Here is a 20,876-nt window from a genome sequence, read left to right as displayed (position 1 = left end):
TTTCAACACAGCCAAAGGGTTCCCAGACCCAGATCACCCTCATTTCAGAAACATTAAAACGTATTACCTTACCTTTAAAATATAAACAGGTTTACTGGTTTAAAGCTAACTTTTATAAGATATCATATAGGAACATTATTTTAATGTTTTAAAATGTAAAGCATTCTAGAAAAGACAGTATTATCAATATTTTTTCCACTACAGCGTTAAGATCTATGTGACTGGTCCTCAGGGTGTGAGCTATTCCCACACACACCCAGATTTTGACAAACTCCCTAAAAATTCTTCAAGGGAAGGCAAGGTTCTCTCCAGTAATTCACAATCTCCCTGCCCAGTCTTACACGATGGGATTACATTGTACACAGTGGGTCATTTCCAGGGTGATATTACCCCTCCCCAGAGTTTTCCATCCCACATCTCAAAAAATACATCTGGATGTAAGCAAGTGAGGAGGATACTTTTCCAGATTCGTCAATAATTAGCAAACTTCTACCCCCTTTTTTTGATTGATGATATTTAATCATTCTTGATCCCCCAAATGGCAATTTCACACGGTTCAACCTAATATAAGTAAATTGCTTCCAATACTCATCACACAGGGGTGGTGTGATGAGAAGCATGGCACAAAAACACTGAATGGCTGAGGCTGCCATCACTGATGATCCTGTAACACCAGGACAACAGCTAATGATGGTTCCTGCAGTATCTTCTGACCCCAGAAGAACTCTTTGTCCCTGCACTCCAATGCCCCTGGAGCTGCGTGCTGACCGTGCTTTCTGCTTTTAATGGTTACACCGTCCTCTCCTCGCACCGAGTCTATGGCTCCACACCCTCCTCCAGGAACCAAGAGGCTCCCCCTGCCCCCTCCCACGGCCCCACGCCCACCTGTTGGCCACGATGCTGGGGTAATAGGCCTTCTGGTTCTCGTCCACCTTCAGGTCGCTCTGGCGGATGAAGCGCTCCTGTTCCTCGAAGGCACGGATGACGCTGACCCCCAGCAAGGTCTCGTTGAAGTGGGAATAAACCGGGGAGCGGCTGACTGACTCGAGGCGCTTCAGCTGCCGGGAGGAGGCCACGTAGAACCTCTGTGGGAGAGAACAGACGGGGAGTGGGCCAGGGTCCCTCATCCCAGCCTCCCAGGGCTGCACTGGAGAACGTCTGGATCCTTTCAGGGGCGAAATGTTGGAGCTGGGCTGCTCTCAGAGGATGTCCCGACTCAGCTGGCGAACGGCAGGCACAGCGCCCACAATACTGCTGGTGGTGGTGATGATGGTAATAGCTAACGCTTACGTGGAGCCCAGCGTCCTAGGATTGTTTTAAGTTCTTTCACATATATCAGCTCATGCAATCCTCACCAAAAACCTACGAGGTGCCATTCCAGTTTCACAATGAGTAACTAAAGACAACCTCTTCCCTAAGGTCACATGGCTAGGAAGTGGCAGAGCTAGGATTTGAACCCCGTCAAAGTGCTAACCTCAGCACTGCATGGCCCCTCTGATACCACTGACCTCTAGGGTTTATGACAACCAGTGTGGCTTTATGACAACCAGACCTCAGCGCAAACCCTGCCTCCACCCGTCCCCACGGACAGTGACCACATCTGCTCTGCTCCTGCCCTAACCCCGGGCATTCAGCTCGTCAGACATGGTCCACAAGATGGAGTCGCTCACTGGAAGTGCTGAGGAGCTGTGACACAGGCTGGACTGGTCATCTGAAGACACCTTTATTCTCCTGGACGTGCTGCAGATGTAACACTGCTTCATCAACAGCAGAGTCGGGCAAGCAGACACAGGGTGCTCAGGGACATGGCCTCCTGCCTCCTGGCCTGCGCCAGGTGCCCTGGGCCATTTTGGGGGCAGAGACCTTCCACGGAGAGCACTGAACAGAACAGGTGGCTCTGACAGGGCCTCCAAGGTCAGCCACTTCTTTCTGGATGGCAGCTCACGTGGTCATTTGAACCGCAAGCTGGGCAGCCTTCTGGGGCTCCAGAAACTCTGAAAACTCATCCAGGGACCACACCAACCAGGGCCATCTCCGAACAGTGGTTCTGACAATCCCTGCACACGGTCACATGCCATCTCTTCCTCTGGCGGCGAAATGAAATCCAGACCTCCTGCCTGGCTCAAGGCCCCCCGGCATCCGTCCCCATTACCCTCTCCTGGAATCACCTCCTCTCCCTGGCTTTCTTTCATCCTGGGTGGAAACAGTTCTAAAGCATTTTACCTGCTCAATTTATTCCACTTGTCATGTCCTCAGAATTTTATTTCCTCTAAAAAGCTAACCTGAGATTTATTTCTGTTAAGGAATAGCCTGATTTTAAAAAAATAATTATTAGCTTTCCTTTTAAGCTCTGTTCCAGGAGACATAAAACACCTTGTGGACTCACCTTACTCTTTCAGAGACCAAGACAGTGCCTGGTCTCATGAGTGAAAATAACTGCCCGACACACACCTGCCTTGTGCCAGGAAGTGGGCTGAGAGCCGAGACACTAAGACGCGTGCTGGGTAATTTTCATGGATGCCAAACAGTTCCACAGGCAGAAATGCCTTATTCCAGCAATGTGGAAGCCCCAATAGAATTCCACATCATCTTACCTCTTACATTCCTTTTTCTAAAAATGACTTGCTTTTAAGTTAAAACAGTAACGTATATCCATTTTTTAAAATCTTGGAGTGATACAGACAGAAAGATTAGATAAACATTACATTAAGTCCACAATCCAGAGATAAGCATTATTCAGATTTCAGCGTATAACCTTTTAGATCTTTTCCCGAGAGAGACAGTGAGAGAGAATATATACCCTTACAAGCCACTTTTTGAGATGCAACTTACATCCACTGGAAAGTGCACTAAATCTTTACAGCTTTATGGATTTTATGTTTATCTACACCTGCACAGCCACTACCTGATCAAAATCTAGAAAATTCTCTCGTGTCCTCTCACAGTCAATACCCCTTAGAGCCACTACTCTGACTTTTACCACATCGTACTCGCCTGTTCTTCAACTTCATAAAAACACAATCACACAAATGTACTCTTTTGTGTTTGGCTTCTTTCGATCAACATAGTATCTCTGAGATTCATCCTCCTTGTGTGTATTAGTAGTTCATTCCTTTTCACTGCTGAGTCATTGTATAAATATACCACAGTGTATGTATCCATCCTCCTGTGATGGACATTTGGGGCTACTATGAATCAAGATGCTAAGAACATTCTAGCTTTTTTTTTTTTTTGGCTCCATAGATTCTCTTCTTTTGCATATACACTGAGGAATGAGACTGCTGGGCTATAGGACAAGCATATATTCAGTTAAAAGCCATTAAAAAACTAAATTCTCCCATAATCTCAACCCTTAGAAAGGCAGTGTTTTCATTTTTGTGCCTCTCTTTCCAGTCCTGCCCACACACATTATGCACTTCATCTTAGTTATAATGACAGTGTGCTAACAACATGGTCCTTTGCTAACTTCATTCCCTTTGTTGTTTAAAAATAAAATTGTCGGTGTCGCAACAGTGTCTTCCTAATTCTCCCATTAAAGGCACATAACATTCCATTACCCAGTTGTTCCATGGTGTGCTCAAGGCCCTGCTACTGGCAGATATTTGAGCTGCCTCAAACGTCACATTTGGCCCATTTTGTTCTCTTGAATTGGGTCCTTCAGGAAATTGTCCAGCCAGGGTATGAACTCGGATAACATTTTTGGTAAATGCAGCTGGATGACTTTCCAGAAAAGCTGGCACCAATTTAAAGAGAACACAGCGACGGTCCGGGACCTGCTCTGATTCCACACTCACCAGTCACTGGGCCACAGTGTGGGAGGGTTTGGGCGCTGGCTGACTGGGCCAAGGCCTCCCAGGACCCACACGAACAGGCCACACAGAGTGTGGTTTGAGGTATGGAGCACCTCGTGGTTTTACTCTTATTTTGTGCAGCAGTCATTACGCTCCCATCTAAACAGCAGTCCCCCACTAGCAGCTGTGCTGCAGCTAACCTCTCAGAGGCAGGAAAGCACCATGTAGCACTGCAGTTACCAGCAAGAGCTTTCGAATTGGGCACGAGTTCACATTCCCAGCTCCACCACTTGGGCCTCAACATGCTCATCTGTCAACTGGAAGCACCACAGCTGATGCTGACTCAGCTGTCAAATGTTCCCTTGCCCTGTTCCCCTTCCTCAAGCTTATTTTCTGAAATAGAAATGTGATGGCTGGAGCTCCAGTAGCCAACTTGGACCATGAGACCAACTTAAGAACGGAAGGCAAAGACGATAGAACAACACCCCCCCACCAAAAAAAAACCCCACAGTGAAGGAGTCTGGGATATTAACAAACTCATGGAGCTGCCACACCAGCCCTGAACAGCCTACCTCAAGATTTCTATTACAAGGGAAAAAAATATTTAAGTTGCTGTTATTCATGTCTTCATTATCTGCAGGGGACTTAGGACCTAAAGAATTTCATACTTAAAGGAATTTTAATAATAAAGATGCCTTTATGGCTATAGCTTATTTTCTTTTATAAATTACAGCTTTAAAAAAACACTTATTATTAGGAAAAAAGGATATTGGTTATAGCAAGCTAAAAACAATCCACTTAGGTATTCAAAACTGACAAAAATAAATCTAACCCTCCTCCAGCACATCCTCCACAGCCCCACACTGAGGAAACATAAAACAAAGGGAGGGGCTTCCCTGGTGGTGCAGTGGTTGAGAGTCCACCTGCCGATACAGGGGACACGGGTTCGTGCCCTGGTCCGGGAAGATCCCACATGCCGCGGAGTGTCTGGGCTCGTGAGCCATGGCCGCTGAGCTTGCGCGTCCCGAGCCTGTGCTCCGCAACGGGCGAGGCCACAACAGTGAGAGGCCCACGTACCGCAAAACAAAAAAAAAAAAAAAAAAAACAAAAAAAAAAAAAACAAAGGGAGCCCTGTGCTCACATGGAGAGTGATACAGAGCTGGGTTCATCCTGGACCCTAAGACCCCACCTCTTACCTGGACTAAGAAGTAGATGAGGCCCAGGGGCGGGATGATGACGGCCGCCATGGGAGTGGCCAGCAGGATGATGATGCAGGCGCCAATGACATTGAACAGGGAGCCCATGAACATCTTGATGACCTGCGGGATCATCGAGTCCACCGTGTCCAGCTCCTTGGAGAAGCGGTTCACCAGGTTCCCGCTGGGGGTCCGCTCGAAGAAGCTCATGGGCGACCTGAGGACGTTATGCAGCAGGTCCAGGTGCAGGCGGCGCGAGGCGAAGATGCCCCCAACGGACACCACCATGGAGTAGCCGAACACTGTGATACCTACAAACACTCTGGCGTTAAATTCCACGATGGGAGAGGGACCAAGCTGAGGGCAGGGACGAGTGGCCACGTGACATGTGGACCAAGCAGCCTGGACTCCCAGCTTCTAATAACAATAATAATGGTGGCAATTATTAATCGAGCACTTAGTATGCACAAACCTCACTGTGTGAGTTTTACATGCATCTAATCCTTATGAGGACCCTGTATAAGTTCTATTAGTACTCATGCCACAGAGGTAAGGAAATTGAAGCTCAGATAGGTGAATTCCTTTGCCCTCAGTAGACTCAGCCAATCAGAAGCAGAGCTGGGGTTCCAATGGCAGCAGCCTGCTCCAGCGTCATGCTCTTCATCTGTATGCCACATCCTCTAGACCAGCGCTGTACAACAGAACTTTCTGTGATAATGGAAATGGTATGAATCTGTGCTGTCCCATGTGGTAGCCACTAGCGACATGGGACTATTAAGCATTTGTCATATGGCTAGTGTAAGTCTATAACTGATATCTTAATTTTATTTAATTTTTATGAACTGAAATTCAAATAGCCACATGAGGCCGGTGGCTACCATACTGGACAGCACAGCTCTGGAACAGACATTGCTGCTGTGGGTCCAGGTCAATATCACACCCTCTCTGTGCTCTATCTTCTCTTAATTATAATCTGAAGGCCACAGACCCTAGCCCTTTGAGGGAGTTTTAGGGATTAAGAAATTTAAGAACTCCATGCCTGTTCTTCTGGTTTTTTCAAAGCCATCTCTTGGAGATCAAGAGACATTTATGGTCCCTCCAAACAAGCCACAGTAGGGCACCCTTTCTGTTCAGAGAGGTGATTTCACAGGGATAGAGAGGCTTCGATCTTGATCTCCTTGATCAAAGAAGGAAGCCATGAGGCAGGGGCTAGGACAACAGACTCTGGAGCCAAATCCTATCGCTGCCACTCACCAGCCATGGGACCTTCCTTAAGTCACTTAACCTCTCTGCACCTCAGTTTCTTCAACTGTAAAATGGGGACAATGACACATCTTGTAGCACTGCTGAACATAAAGGGCCCACCTGGCAATGTGCCTGGTACACAAGAAATGCTCAACATGCAGAATGTATTCACTTACTTATCATAAAAACATCTTTTTTATGAGCACATAAACACATAGCTCAGGGACCATGTCATGTGGTGGTGAAGAGGATGGGCTCTGAGCCACTCTGCCTTGCTCAATGCCAGCTGTGCCATGTATTAGCTTCATGACTTTGGGCAACTTACTTAACCCCTCTGGGCCTCAGTTTCTGCATCTCTAAAATGGGGAAAACATTAGCTCCTACCTCATGTGATTGCTGCAAAAGTAAAATAAATTAAAACACCTTAAAGTGTTTAAAACAGAACCAGGCACCAAGTAAGTGTTCAGTAAACATTAGCTATGACTATTAACGCTGCTGTGTCTAGGTACCTTCATGGGACCACAGGAAGGGTATATGCAGGATTTCTCAACTTCCTCCCTATTAACATCTGGGGCTGGAACATCCTCTGCTGTGGAGGCTGTGCTGTGCACTGCAGGATGTTTAGCAACATTCCTGGCCTCTAGATGCCAGTAGTACCCACCCCTACTCTGAAGCTGTGACAACTCTAAGTATTGCTAGATATTGCTAAATGCCCTCTGAGGACAACACTGCCTGCGTTATGAACCACTAGTATAAACTAATTCCCACCTTTAGGCAGCAGGCAAAAGTCCACAAATAAGACTTTACAGAAACACCATTACCCTGCCAGAACAACGAGGGGCAAGGGCCCTTGGTCGTCTTCTATTTCTCAACTTTCCTCATCTGTAAAATGGGCATATTGGAGCTCCCCTCCCCTCTGTCTCCTAGGGTCACACGAAACAGAGCATTCGAGAAACATTCATTCTACAAATACCGCAGTGTCTATTATGTGATAGTTACTATTCATGTGTGTTTGGTTTGTGGGTCTGCAAAACCCTGACAAGCTGGGGGACCCAATCCTGTAACAAGACATAGAAGTGGCTCCAAGTGCCAACAGCAGGTGGGGGGCAGGGAGGCCCACCTTGAGAAATGCCCAGGGCTCCATAGACGCTCAGCCGGACTTTCGTGTGCTCCTGCGTCCCATTGACGATGGGGTCATCAGTCCAGAGACTGAGCCAATAGTTAGAGGCCAGAGAAGCAACGTGGTTACACAGGAAAAGGAAGATGCTCAGAAAGGAGATGAAAAGTCCTATCGCCTTCATGTAGTCCCAGTACACGGAGAGCTTGACCTGAGAGCAGGGAGAGAAGGCATCTTACAGAATGCACCCACCAGCCATGCCCACCCAAGGTCAGGAACTTCAACAGGCTCTGTGGTCCAGCCCCCTAACCTGTGCTAATGCCCACGACCCCCTCCCCCTTAGTTCTTTGGCAAAGAAGTCATCAGCAGCAAAGTCAAGGTTTCTGCCCTCACGGAGCTTCCAGTCAAGTGGCAAGACAGGCTCTCAACAAATCATTGCCCAGATAAATGCATAATCCCAGAGAAGGGCTGGAAGTGGTACATGATTTCATACGAGTATAAAACTGGGCATCCTGACCTAACCCAGGGTGGGGAGGTATCAGAGGAGGTTCTCCCTAAGGAAGGGACATCAAAGAATTAACCAGGTGAAAATGGAAAAAAAGGCACTCCAGGCAGAGGGACCAGCATGTGCAAAGGCCTTGACGCAGGAGGGAACCTGAAAGGAGGAAAGGATGGCTGGAGCAACATGAGGCTGAAGAACAGGGACCGGCCAGACCACACAGGGCCTGAGAGATCCTGTCCAGGATTCCGATTTTTACTCCAGGACCATCAGGAAGCCATCAAAGAGTCTGAAGAAAATGAGAAGATGGGACGTGTTGCCTAGCACCCACGACCAAGTGTCACATCCCCCCCACCCCCAGTCCTCTGAACACCCAACATCAATTCCTCCCAATCGCAACTGGCCTCCCATTGCTCAGCCCGTTCCCCAACTCCACCAGGTGACAGTTGGGGGCTTCTTTCACTCCTATATCCCTATGGAGCCCAGCATGGGGGCTACGTAATTACGTGTAGCCACTCAAAGGGTGGCTGAACACCACAGACAGGGACAATGTGCTTTGGGCCAGCCCCACACCCAATCCGCTTGGTGTGGTTTCAACAAACTCCAGGTATCTTTCCCTGTGTGTGTGCTCATTGTCACATCAGGCTTTTCATGCTGAATTTTGGGTCATAAACGTCATCTGTTTGAGGTGCAGTCTGGTTAAAAGGAAGCAGGTGAGGGCTTCCCTGGTGGCACAGTGGTTGAGAGTCTGCCTGCTGATGCAGGGGACACGGGTTCACGCCCCGGTCCGGGAAGATCCCACATGCCGCGGAGCAGCTGGGCCCATGAGCCATGGCCGCTGAGCCTGCGCGTCCGGAGCCTGTGCTCCGCAACGGGAGAGGCCACAGTGGTGAGAGGCCCGCGTACCGCAAAAACAAACAAACAAACAAAAAGGAAGCAGGTGGAAGAACAGAGGTCCAAGGTATAACTGAGTGCTTCCTTCTCATTTTTACTTTCCAAGTCTCTGTTCTTCAAACGGAAAGAGTGGGGAGGGGGTGTACAAATAAAGAACGTGTTTATCTCACCACCTGGCCCCCTCATGCAGCTGAGCTGCCTGCTGACCCCGAGGTGCTCTGCAGAACTTGGGACCCTTCCTCATGAGCTGAGGAACAAGGTGGGCATGGGAGTCAGAAGTGACCGGGGTGGGCTAAGCCCAGCTCCACTCCTGTTCAGACTTCGGCAAGTTACAAGCCCCCAGGTCTTGGTTTTCCTTGCATGTAGAATGCGGATACTGGCGGGACCCACTTGCTCTGGGTGGTGTGGGGATTAAGTGAGGATTAAATGGGACTGGCACCTCTGGCCCTTCCTTCTCAAGTCCTTGATTCTGGGTCATTTCTCTGGCTCCCTGGAGGGTCACAAAGAGCAAGGGAGGAAGACACCCTACAGCCACCTCTGCCCCCAGCCACAGGTGTGACCAAGATGAGGTAAGGAGCTGGAAACAGAGGGCCCGGGAAATTCTGGATGTGTCCAAGGTAGATCTGAGAGAACAGTGCCCCAACCCTGCTCGTTCCTGTATCACCTTTCATAGGTTCGTTTTTATTTGTGTACTTTTTAAAACACTACTCCTTATTAAAAAAAAAAAAGACCACTTTAATTTTAAAAATAAACTTTGCATCACTATCATAAACAGAAAATTGACACTTGCCCAAAACAGATGATCATAAAAAAACACAGTAAAACAAGAACTTGAAACCCGCTCTCCTTGTTACAAAGAGAAGTTTGTGACTGTTAGTGCTATAGATGGAATGTTCGTGTCTCTTCCCGAATTTGTAAGTTGAAATCCTAATCCCACCCCCACCCCCACTCCATGTGACAGTATTAGGAGGTGGGGCCTTTGAGAGGTGATTAGGCCATGAGGGTGGAGTCCTCATAAATGGGATTAGTGCCCTTATAAAAGGGGCCCCAGAGAGCTCCCTCATCCCTTCTGTCATGTGAGGACACAGCAAGAAGATGGCCATTTATGAACCAGGAAGATCTCATTAGACACTGCATCTGCTGGTGCCATGATTTTTGACTTGCCAGCATCCAGAATTATGAGCGATAAATGTATGTCATTTTTCTTTCTTTCTTTTTGGATGTGGAACATTTTTAAAGTCTTTACTGAATTTGTTACAATATTGCTTCTGTTTTACGTTTTGGTTTTTTGGCCCCGAGGCTTGTGGGATCTTAGCTCCCCGACCAGAGATTGAACCCACATCCCCTGCATTGGAACATGAAGTTTTAACCACTGGACTGCCAGGGAAGTCCCCAACGTATGTCATTTCTAAGCCACCTCTACCATGGTCTTCTGTTACAGCAGCCCAAAGGGACTAAGACAGGTATTAAAGACAAAGCCCCAGCCGAGACTTTCTCACTGACATACAGGCACACCTCAGAGACATTATGGGTTTGGTTCCAGACCACTGCAATAAAGCAAATATCGCAATAAAGTGAGTCACATGAATTTTCCAGTTTCCTAGTGCATATAAAAGTTATGTTTACACTATACTGTAGTCTATTAAGTGTGCAATACCATTATGTCTAAAAAAACAATGTACACACCTTAATTTAAAAAATACTTGATTGCTAAAAAATGCTAACCATCATCTGGGCCTTCAGTGAGTTGTAGTAGTAACATCCAAGATCACAGATCACAAATATCATAATATAATGTTAATATAGTATAATAATAACCAATATAATATTTTATATAGTAATAATAACAACAAATTATAATACTAACGAAAAAGTGTGAAATATTCCAAGAACTACCAAATGTGGCAAAGAGACACAAAGTGAACAAATGCTGCTGGAAAAATGGCACCAGGGTTCCATGCAGGATTGCCATAAACCTCCAATTTGTAAAAAAAACGCAGTATTTGTTAAGTGCAATAAAGCAAAGCACGATAAAACAGGATCTGCCTGTAATCATAAGGGCAAAAATAGAAATTAAAAAGTGAAAAACAATTTTTTCTGACTACATAATTAATATTCTATAGGGCTGAGTCTGTGATGACCTGAAACCAAGGCACACACAACTGAACCCCGTGAGGTGGGAAGCCCTGATTTAAGGCGTCCGGGTCACCTACAGCTAACAAGGGCCCCAGTTGCTCAAAGGAGGCGGTGGTCAGGACGGCAGAGACTACAGATACCAACCCTGGAGTCTGAGTGCCGGGTTCAAATCCCAGCTCTGTCACGCATCAGCTGTGACCTGGGGCAAGTCATCTAGGCCCTCCGGTCTGGTTTCCGGCCCTTAAAACAGTACCTTTCGAGGCTCCTTGTGAGGAAAACATGAATTAAGACGACCCCAGGGGGCCTCCCTGGTGGCGCAGTGGTTGAGAATCCGCCTGCCGATGCAGGGGATACGGGTTCGTGCCCCGGTCCGGGAGGATCCCGTATGCCGCGGAGCGGCTGGGCCCGTGAGCCGTGGCCGCTGAGCCTGCGCGTCCGGAGCCTGTGCTCTGCAGCGGGAGAGGCCACAGCGGTGAGAGGCCCGCGTACCGCAAAAAAAAAAAAAAAAAAAAAGACGACCCCAGCACTCCGCAGAGGGCCCAGCCCCCAGGGACGCACAGCGACGCGGGCCATCGCCCTCACCTGCCCAGTCTGAGCCTTGTCTGCCTCCATCTGCTTCCAGGTGTCCTCCTCCACGGGCCTGGGCTTCTGCAGCTCTGCGGTGCTGGTGTGGTGTCGGCTGACGTCCCCACCATAGGAGGAGCTGCTGAGCTGTCTGGGGAAGCAAGGCACGCAGGCGTCAACCGCATGGAGGCCCTGGGCAGAGGTGGGCCCCCAAAGCACCAAACTAGTTCACCCTTCTGATTTTACATAGGTAACCCGGAGAGGGGAAGGGTCTGGCCCCAGGGCCCCACGGAAGAACCACTCCTTTATGCGGACTTTATTCAGAAAGCATTTCCTACCCACCAGTACTCACCAGCTTTATGCAGATCATGACAGATCATCATCCAGAGCACTTTCCTCCCTGGGGCACTCTCTTTCCCTGAGGAGGTGTATGCTTGGGGAATGACATGGGTGCGTGTGCGTGTGCGTGTGCATGTGTATACACGGCTCAGACCCACACAAGCAAAGGGATGGGGTACGACTTCCACCTTGGTCGTCAACCCTACTGCCTTCTTGGTTTGTCTGCCTTGATGAAGCGAGTGTAGAGGTTGGAGAAGCCCACGGAGCTGGAAACGGAGGGATGCTCCAGGCTGTGGCCAGTTAGGAACTGAGGAACTGAACCCTGCCAACAGCTACGTGAGCTTGGAAGCCGACCCTTCCCCAGCCCAGCCTTTAGGTGAGACCCCAGCCTGGCCAATGCCTTGGTTACAGCTTGTGAGAGACCCTGAGCAGAGGAGCCAGCTAAGCTGTGCCTGGACGCCTCGACCCACAGAAACCGAGAGGACAAACCACTAAGCTTGTGATCCTTTGCTATGTAGCAATGGAAAACAAATACCCAGTGTTCTGTGTGTTTCTGCTCAGTCCACCCGTGGCTCTCTCTCGCAGTCACCTGCCCCTACGTCCCAGGACAGCCTGCAGGAGCCTGCCTCATCTCAGCTAACTGGTCCTGTTCTAAGTGCTTTACACACACACACACACACACACACACACACACGTGCGTGCGCGCGCTCACCACCGGGACAGAGAAGGAAGGAAGTATGTCCACCTCTCGTGTATGATACCAGGCCCAGGAGGGGACCATGGGCAGGGTTATGAGGGGCACAGATGCTTGTGCCAATTTCCTTCCCAGCCCATTTCTGTGAAATCCCCCCACCCCAAAAGAAGTAACCCTAGGTGGTCCCAGTTCACCCAAATAATAACTGAGTGGCATTTACTGAGTGCTGATGGCTTCACAGGCAGCGTTATCACACAAGCCTTCCTTCAACCCTACAAGGGGAGTGCACCAAAGACCCTATTTGACAACTGAGGAAACTGAGGCACAGGGAAGTTAATGCTGCTCCTCCAAATACCCAATGATCTAACCAAAAGCAACCTTCTTTAAAGCACCGAAGTGTAGAACTTAGGAGCATTGGCTCAGAAGCCGAACTCCAGTTCAAATTCAAGCTCAGCTTCTCTGCAGCTGCGTGACCTATGGACAGCTCTCAGTTTGTTCATCCGTAAAATGGGAAGATGGTAGTAACTACCTCCAGGTCCACAGACCGTACAGGGCTTGGCACTGTGCCTGGCTCCTAACAGGGCATAAAACGCAGCCGTCACTATTACTCTATTTTGAATCAGCTGCTGCTTCTTAAAGCCTGAACGTTCCAGGCCCCTCTGCGTGACTTGAGCAAAGAGCCACACACACCATGTAGGGAGCTTGAGTGTCAGAAGCGCAGACAGATGGGTAAATCGTGAGGCCTGTGTGAGCCATGCCACCTCACAGGAACAGAACCAGGCTTCCCCTTTGGGCCTCTGTTCCCTGGGAAGTGAAGTCCCCCCCAAGGATTTGGGAGGGAGGCAGAAGCTGAAGGCCTTTTTTGGTAGGTGCGCCTCGCCGTGGGCACCCTTCTCCCTCCTCTCCCCCCGCCACCGCCAGGCAGGGGGCAGAAACGTGGTGCCGGGAGAATCCCCAGGGTGTCCCCACCCCCACCCCCCGCCTTACCTCTGCAGTTGCTTCCCCACAGCGTCCGTCACCAGCATGCCGTTCTCCACCTGCTTCACCTCCTTCCCTGGCCTGCCAACACCTGCTAAGCCTGGCAGAAGCGGGGAGGGGGAATCGTGGCTTTAAGAGCTGGACACCAAAACCTGTCACTGTGCGGGGAGATGGCAGATAACCTGGCCTCCCGGAAGCTCAGAAAGCAAGACCTGCTTTGCTGCAGCCACGGACAGGTTCCCCAGCTGGGTTGCAGGAGATATTGGAGCCAGCTTCCTTGGGGCAGGGATGGTGCTTTGCAACCGTCTCAAGGGCCCTGGGCCCGAGCAAGTGCCCTGTGCCAGAAGCGACCAGTAAAATCCAGTTCTGCTGATGGCATCTGTGCTGTGTGAAGCTCAGATAATGGAGCCAGGACACAGTGAACCATTCGGGGGAAAGGGCACAGTCCTCTGGTCCCCAAGCATCCCAAGCAGGGGTGAAACCTAAAATAAATGACAACCAGTTTTGACAAGGGCATCAGACACTAGAGTCCCAGATGCCCCCAGCCAAGAGTTAACCCTCTGTTTGCCGGATCAAGGGGAGGGCCTGAAGATCAGGGTAAGGGGTACCTGGGACTGCTAGGGCAGTGGCTGCTTTTCCAGTAATAAGGAACTATTTCAACACTTCAACAACTGATACAGCCACCACGGGACACCATACCAGCTGGATATCTGCCCCAATCCCAGAAGTATCTGCCCAGCATCAACAATGATCACCGTCACCTTAAGAACGGTGGCTAACATTTATTGTCAGCCACTGTTATGTGTTGAAATACAGTCTCTCCTTTAATCTTCCAACAACTCAGTGATACGTGTATTACCGCCCACTTTGCACTGATTTCCTCACTCTTTGGTGCCAGGACAGAGAAAGCAGGAGAGAGAAGCATAAGGTAGGGCTCCAAAGGACTGACCCCGGAAGAGGAGGGGATGCAGGACAGACGTTATATGAGGGGATAAATACGCAGCCAGCAGTGACCCTGAGAACATGCTGATGTGACATGAATTAAAGCAGAACCCAGAAAGGCAGGCTCTCTCAGGCGACAGCCACAGGAAGAAACAGAAGATGGAAGGGAACCAGGGCTGGGAGTCATTCCTGGATTGATGGGAGGAGCTCTGAGCTGGTGATTCTCAATCTTGGCTGTGAATGAATCACCCAGGATGCCCTGGGCCAGCCAGGTCCCCCTGCACTGACTCTGCCAGGGAGGCCAACCTCCATGCTGAGAGCACAGTCAGGTAGCTGGGACGTGTGGGAAGTGTTCTCTCACTTCCCAGCTGTGGGTACTGTGGAAGCAATGAACCTCTGAGCCTCAACTTCCACATCTGCAAAATGGGAGCAACAACAGCACCCACCCTCATTAGCGGGAGGACGAAATGAGGTTGTGCCTGGTGCTCGGTAAATGTAAGATGCTGATGAGGCACTTACTGTTTTATCTGCATTTTTACACGTGTCCCACAGGTAATTCTGGGGCACAGCCAGGATTGAGAATCACTGCTTTAAATGTTTCTTTAAATATCAGCATCCTTTTTTTTTTAAATTGGAAAAAAACCCTAAAACAAACAGAAAAGAAGAGTGATAACAAGCAGGACTTCCCATGCAGCCGCATGCAGACAGTGCTCATATACATGCACAGCACTGGGGCCCAAGCCCGGCCTTGACTGTCTTGCTCTGTGCAGGGATGGGGATGCTTTAAAACACTCCCAGAGACACCTGTCCTGCGGCGGGTGCCTCAGAGAGCCCTCTGTCCTGCACGGCTGCCCAGGGGCCCTCTGGGAGCCTCAACCTTCCCTCCCCCTCCTGCTTCCCACACAGTAGAGGCCCCCACATTGGCCTCCATGGCTGCCTCCCCGTCTTCTCCACCCAGTTAGCCCACAGGTGATATGCCAACTGGGGCAGCTGGAAAATTCTCGTCTGCAAGGGAGGGACTGAGAGTCCTAGGAGGGGAACCAAACGTGTGTGCCGCACCACCCCATTATTTTCAGGGGCTTAGTCCCCCTCCTCCCGAGTCTCCCAGGCCTGTCTGCCAGGATGCCCAGGCTCCCCAGCCAAGGGGGAACCTGCCCAAGGCCAGCCTATCAGAACCCCTCCCCCCGGCACCTTCAGCCATCGGTGGCCTCAGGACCAAAGATCTGTCCAGCTGCTCTGTCCTAAAGGAGTCTCGTGCCCAGAGTTCCCACTGCCTGAGTCCTGCTTGTTCAGTTCTGCCTTTGATTTCTGAGCTGCCTGTAAACACCCTTGTTTAACTGGCTGGAGTTGGCTCCTGTGGCTTCCAAAAGGGGCCTCTCTCTGGACCCTCAGCCACACGTACCGGTTACAGAAGACAAGAGGGAGGGGTCTGCTCTGGTGGCGGGTTCACACTTTTCTGTCACCAGAGGGGGCCAGGGCAGCCTTTCCTGCTGAAGTTCTTTTAGAAACATCCCACCTCCGGTGCCCCAGCCACCTGCAGCTACTCCATCAGGAACCCATCACCCCGGTGCTGTCTTGGCCTGCCTGGGTCTTGATCATGCCCAGGAGGTATGGGTGGGGTCATTATAATCAAACTGTTACCATTCATTGTCCACCTACTGTGTGCCAGGCATTTCGCAACCAGGATCTCCTTCAAGCCATGCTGGTCATGGTCATTTGACCTGCAAAGATGGTAAAGCTTAGCCGAGGTCACTCAGCCGACCTGTAAGAAATCTGGAGATTCGAACTGTATCCCCAAGGGCCAACCACAAAGCCGGGCACAGAGCAGGCGCCCAATAAATGCTGGATGAATGATGGAAAGGGATGGAAAGGCAGACATTCAAGGGTCCCTTCCCAGGCATGCAACAGCAGGACAAGCCCATCTGCAGCCTCATTCTGCAAGCACAGCCAACTCCACCTCGCTGTCACTGACCTTCCTCCTCATCCATCACATTGGTGCCTGGGAATTCACAAGACCCAAGAAAGCGTTAAGTACCAAGGTAAAACTCCCTACCCTTGAGTTCCCCCACTTAAATGCCCAGAGGGTTTGGATGAATGTCTTTCCTTAAGGGTGAGGGGCAAGGACCGCTGAGGGACCTGCTGCTTTTGTGCCTCGGTTTCCCCATCCCACGTGTTCTGGGTGCATCCCCGACAAGTACACTGCCTGGGCCAGCCCCCTACTCTAAAAGCTGCAAGTGTTCAAACATAAAGAGAGCTAGAAAAATGCAGACAGACCTTCTGTCTTCACACCTGTTTTCCGGGCACCAGAGGGAGAGAGAGAAAGTATTACAGAGCGCAGGGCAGGCGTGCCAGCTGGGAGATGGCACAGGCCTCTCACCAGCCCACAGCCTCTGCTTCTTCAAGGACATGAACACCTTGCTCTGAGCCAGCTCCACGTGGAGAGAAGGGGGAAGAGGAGGTGACTTGGCTTAGATATCATCTTGGACCCCCCAGGCTGGGACGGGGACCCCATCTCAGGGTTCTTCCAGCTCCCCAGGCTCGCCTCCAGCACCATGTTTAGCACGATGATGTCCTTGATTATTTAGTGTTTGTCTCCCCCATCATACTGTGAACTCTTGAGACCATTCCTAGGTCTTATCTACCACTCTACTCCCAGCACCTGGTGCATCCGATGGCCATGTGGGGTTGTACAGGATGTGCACTGCACAATCCAAGGGGCACCATTTCATATGGTGGCTCATGTACCAGATGTCCCCGTGGCACGCAGCAGATAAGCAGATGGACGGATTAACAAACGAATGGCCAAGTAAACGGGCAGAGCCACCTTCCAATGCCAGAAGGGGCACAATATCGGCCACAGTGGTGCCATCTCCTAGCCTGAACCCACAAAGATGGTTTCTAAACCAGCCCTGAGAGAAATGGGCAATATCAGCTCATGGTTCTTTCCAATCTGTGATATATACACAGATGTGTTAATGTCCGATGGTTACACAGGGCATGCCTTAAACAATCAAGATGCAACTCATTCAGTCACTTATTTAACACATTTCCTGAGTATCCACTATGCATCAGGCACTGTTCTCAGCCCTGGGGATACAGAGGTGACCAAAAAACCTTCATGGAGCTTAAGTTCCAAGGGAGAAAAAGAAATAATCAAGTAGTAGATCCAGAATATACTGTCAGGCAGTTTTAAATGCTACAAAGAAAAATAAAGCAGGGTAAGGAGAAAATATGAATGGTGGGGGGTTGGGAGAGGGAGGGTGCTATAAAATAATTAAGAAGCAAAGACATAAAACTTGCAACCCAATGACTCTTCTTTGAGTGCCTGTAAGCACCAGGGACGGGCCTGTGATACTAGTAAGCCAGGCACCATCCCAGCCTTTGAACCACATAAGCACTGCCCGGGCCGTGTGTTCAGCCAGCTACTGACCCTCAAGGCGGGCACCTCGCAGGCTCGCTGTTTATTCTCAAGAAGTTTCTGGAACTCAGCTTGGGCAAGAGCCAGCAGGCAAGCCTCCCCCTTGAGGGAAGAATTCAAGTCACTGCTTTACAGTCAACGGCTGGTTTTTGACCAAAAACGGAATCGATCGGCTACATCACCCAGCCCTATCCTCCCACCTCGGCCCTCCAAGTTCTTCAGACTCAAAAGGGGAAGAAACACGGACACTGAGGACAGCAGGGAGGAATGTGCCATCTGTCTGACAGACTCTCCAGCTGCTGTTTGGTGCTTACAACAGACTTCTGCAACATGGTGAGGTGGCTGGGACCTGACGTTAAGAAACAAAAGAGGGACAGGAGAACTGATGACAAAAGCACACCCTAGGACCCTACTCTTCTCAGGGAAAAGGTCCTGGGCTAGAAAGACAGGTGGGAAAGAAGCCAAATGCCAACGCAGTTCCCCTCTGGGCAGTGCAAGAGCAGAAGGATGTTCTTTTTGCTGGTTCAGGGAGCTTTTCTACACTTTGCCATTGTCTACACGGAGCACATAGTGATTTTATAATCAGGTAAAAAAAAAATTCCCCAAAATATCTGAAAAAGGGAAAAAAATGAGTGACAAGGTTGAGAGATGTCTCCAATAAGGTTCTGAAAAGCGGCTAGGTCGCTGGAATCAAAGTTTTTCTCCCAAGATGACAAGGGAAGCACCCGGGCAGAGAGAAGTCAAAGCAGAGCGGCTTTCACACGCTCAGCTCCACTGACAGCGTGGGCTGGGTGGTTCTCCGTTCCTGGGGGACAGCGGGGGTTGCCCCGTGCACTGCAGGTTGTTTAGCAGCATCCCTGCTCTCTCCCGACTAGATGCCAGGAGTGTCCCCCTCCACCCACACTGTGACAACCAAACATGTCTCCAGACATTGCCAAGTGTCCCCGGGAGGCACAAATGTTCTCTACTGAAAACCGCCATCCTAGGTTTTAGGTTCCTAATAAAGAAACCAGAGACAATAAAAATGTTCTATACCTTCCAAGTACAAGGTTAATGAACTACTTTGTAACTCTCCTTGCAACCAAAACCAACAAACAAAAAGTCTCCTAGAAATAGGATCATGCATATCCCTGGGGAGGGGTCAGTCTCCCCCGACCCCAAGCCTAGCTCCTATTCCCCATCCCAGGGAGAAAGAATCCCCTCACAGCAGACACTTGTCCTTCAGCCTGCGTGTTCTAAAAAAGACCTGATTAATCCAATGAGGAAACAAAAGTTTCCCTTTAGAAGGAGCCAAAAATGTGGTTCAAACAAATCCAAGGTCACTGGCACTCAGAGTTGACTACAGCTGAGCAAGACTGCACCCTGACGCCAAGCCTTATCGCCAGGGCCCCTCCACAGAGGTGGAAAGAAAGCGGGGAGGGCGTTTGATTTTTAGACCCATGGGCAGAAGACCTCTGTGACCTGTCCAGCTTGGGGATGGGGGGCTGAATTGGGGAAATAAACCCACAGTGGCGCTAGGGTGGTGGATGGTATTTTCACCACTAAATTAAGTGCTGACGTGAACACACAAAAATTTTTTTAACTGGCAGCATTCCATGTTCTGCATAACCTGCTTTGGATATGCGGGCGGCTGGGGAGGAAGGGAAGGGAGAAAACTCAACAAGATATAAGGACAGTCCCTGCTCAGCTGGAAAGAAAGGGGAGACAGAGACCTCATTCTGGGAAAAAGATTCAGATAAACCCACACATGTCACTTTAGAAAGCACAGAGGGTTATTTTTGCCTAAATGCAGCCCACCAAGCAGGCCGGTGAAATACAGTGACCTTGAAGTTGCCAGCACCCATCGTGTGACCTTGGCTTGACTTGGGCTAAGAGACAATCCAAGGAAGGAGACTCTGCAGCAAGAGGAAAGCAGCTTAGACTTACAGCAGAACCTTCCAACCACAGGAGCATGAACATGTAGAAACTCATTCCAACCTAGAGTTTAAATGCTGGAGGGAGCGTCAGCTATCTTGCACTGGCAAAAGAAAATACTTTTCTTTTAAAACCCCTAGGGTTTGTAGCAGCACTATTCATAATAGACAAAAAGTGGAAACAGCTCGAATGCTCATCAGCTGATGAATGAATAAATAGAACGTTGTGTGTCTATAATTCAACAATCAGAAGAAATGAAGTGCTGATGCAAGCTACCACAGACAGACCTTGGAAACATCAGGCTAAGTGAGAGAAGCCAGTCACAAAAGACCACGTTAAAGAATTCTGTTTATATGAAATGTTCAGAGTAAGACAAATCTATACAGAAAGCAGACTTGTGTGGCGGTCGCTTTGTGATGTATAGAAGTATCAAATCACTATATTGTGCACCAGGAACTAGCACAGTGTTGCAGGTAAATTATACTTCAAAAAAAACCAAAAGAGAAAAAAAGATCAGATTTGTGTTCACCAGAGGTGGAGGGGGGGAGGAGGAATTGGATGAAGGTAGCCAAGAGGTACTAACTGCCAGTTATAAGAAAAATAAGTACTAGAGATATAACGTACATGATTAATATAATTAAAACTGCTGTGTGTACATATGAAATTTGTTAAGAGAGTAAGTACTAAGAGTTCTCATCACAAGGACAAAAAATTTTTTCTATTTCTTTAATTTCATATCTATATGAGATGACAGATGTTCACTAAACTTACTGTGGTCATTTCAGGATGTAAGTAAGTCAAATCATCATGCCGAACACCTCAAATTTACACAGTGCTCTTTGTCAATTATGCCTCAAAACCAGAAGAAAAAAAAAAGAAAGTAGATGAGTGGTTGCCTAGGACTTGAAGGGCTGGGAGGAAATGGGGAGTGACTGCCAATGGGTATGAGGTTTCCTTGAGGGGTGAAAATGTTCTGAGATTGATCGTGGTGATGGCTGCACAAATAAAATACTAGCATTTTTCTTTTTTAAATCATTGAATTGGGTGAACTGTATGGTGTGTGAATTATATCTCAATAAGGGACTTATTAAAAACTATGAGGACTCCAACAAACTCTAACATAGAGGAATGAAGGTGTGCACTCTCGCT

At 49.2% G+C, this 20,876-nt stretch overlaps 1 protein-coding gene across 4 annotated transcripts in view; it reads right to left on the bottom strand.

Moving 5' to 3' along the window:
* The window catches only part of ABCC1 (ATP binding cassette subfamily C member 1 (ABCC1 blood group)), a gene marked incomplete at its 5' end in the record, with an annotated part of 134,780 nt that overhangs the window by 8,562 nt on the left and 105,342 nt on the right, over positions 1 to 20,876 (bottom strand). For 2 of the 4 annotated variants that reach the window (XM_079719164.1, XM_079719167.1), the window contains 5 exons: positions 886 to 1,085; positions 4,988 to 5,298; positions 7,353 to 7,560; positions 11,461 to 11,593; positions 13,463 to 13,553. In XM_079719164.1, the coding sequence (XP_079575290.1) occupies positions 886 to 1,085; positions 4,988 to 5,298; positions 7,353 to 7,560; positions 11,461 to 11,593; positions 13,463 to 13,553 (943 nt within the window). The remainder of the gene's footprint in view (positions 1 to 885; positions 1,086 to 4,987; positions 5,299 to 7,352; positions 7,561 to 11,460; positions 11,594 to 13,462; positions 13,554 to 20,876) is intronic. The other 2 variants (XM_079719165.1, XM_079719166.1) reach the window with 2 other exon arrangements.

The sequence above is a fragment of the Hyperoodon ampullatus genome (assembly GCF_949752795.1).
Source record: "Hyperoodon ampullatus genome assembly, chromosome: 14".
Lineage (NCBI taxonomy): Eukaryota > Metazoa > Chordata > Mammalia > Artiodactyla > Ziphiidae > Hyperoodon > Hyperoodon ampullatus.
This window is presented reverse-complemented; position numbering and strand designations above follow the sequence as displayed.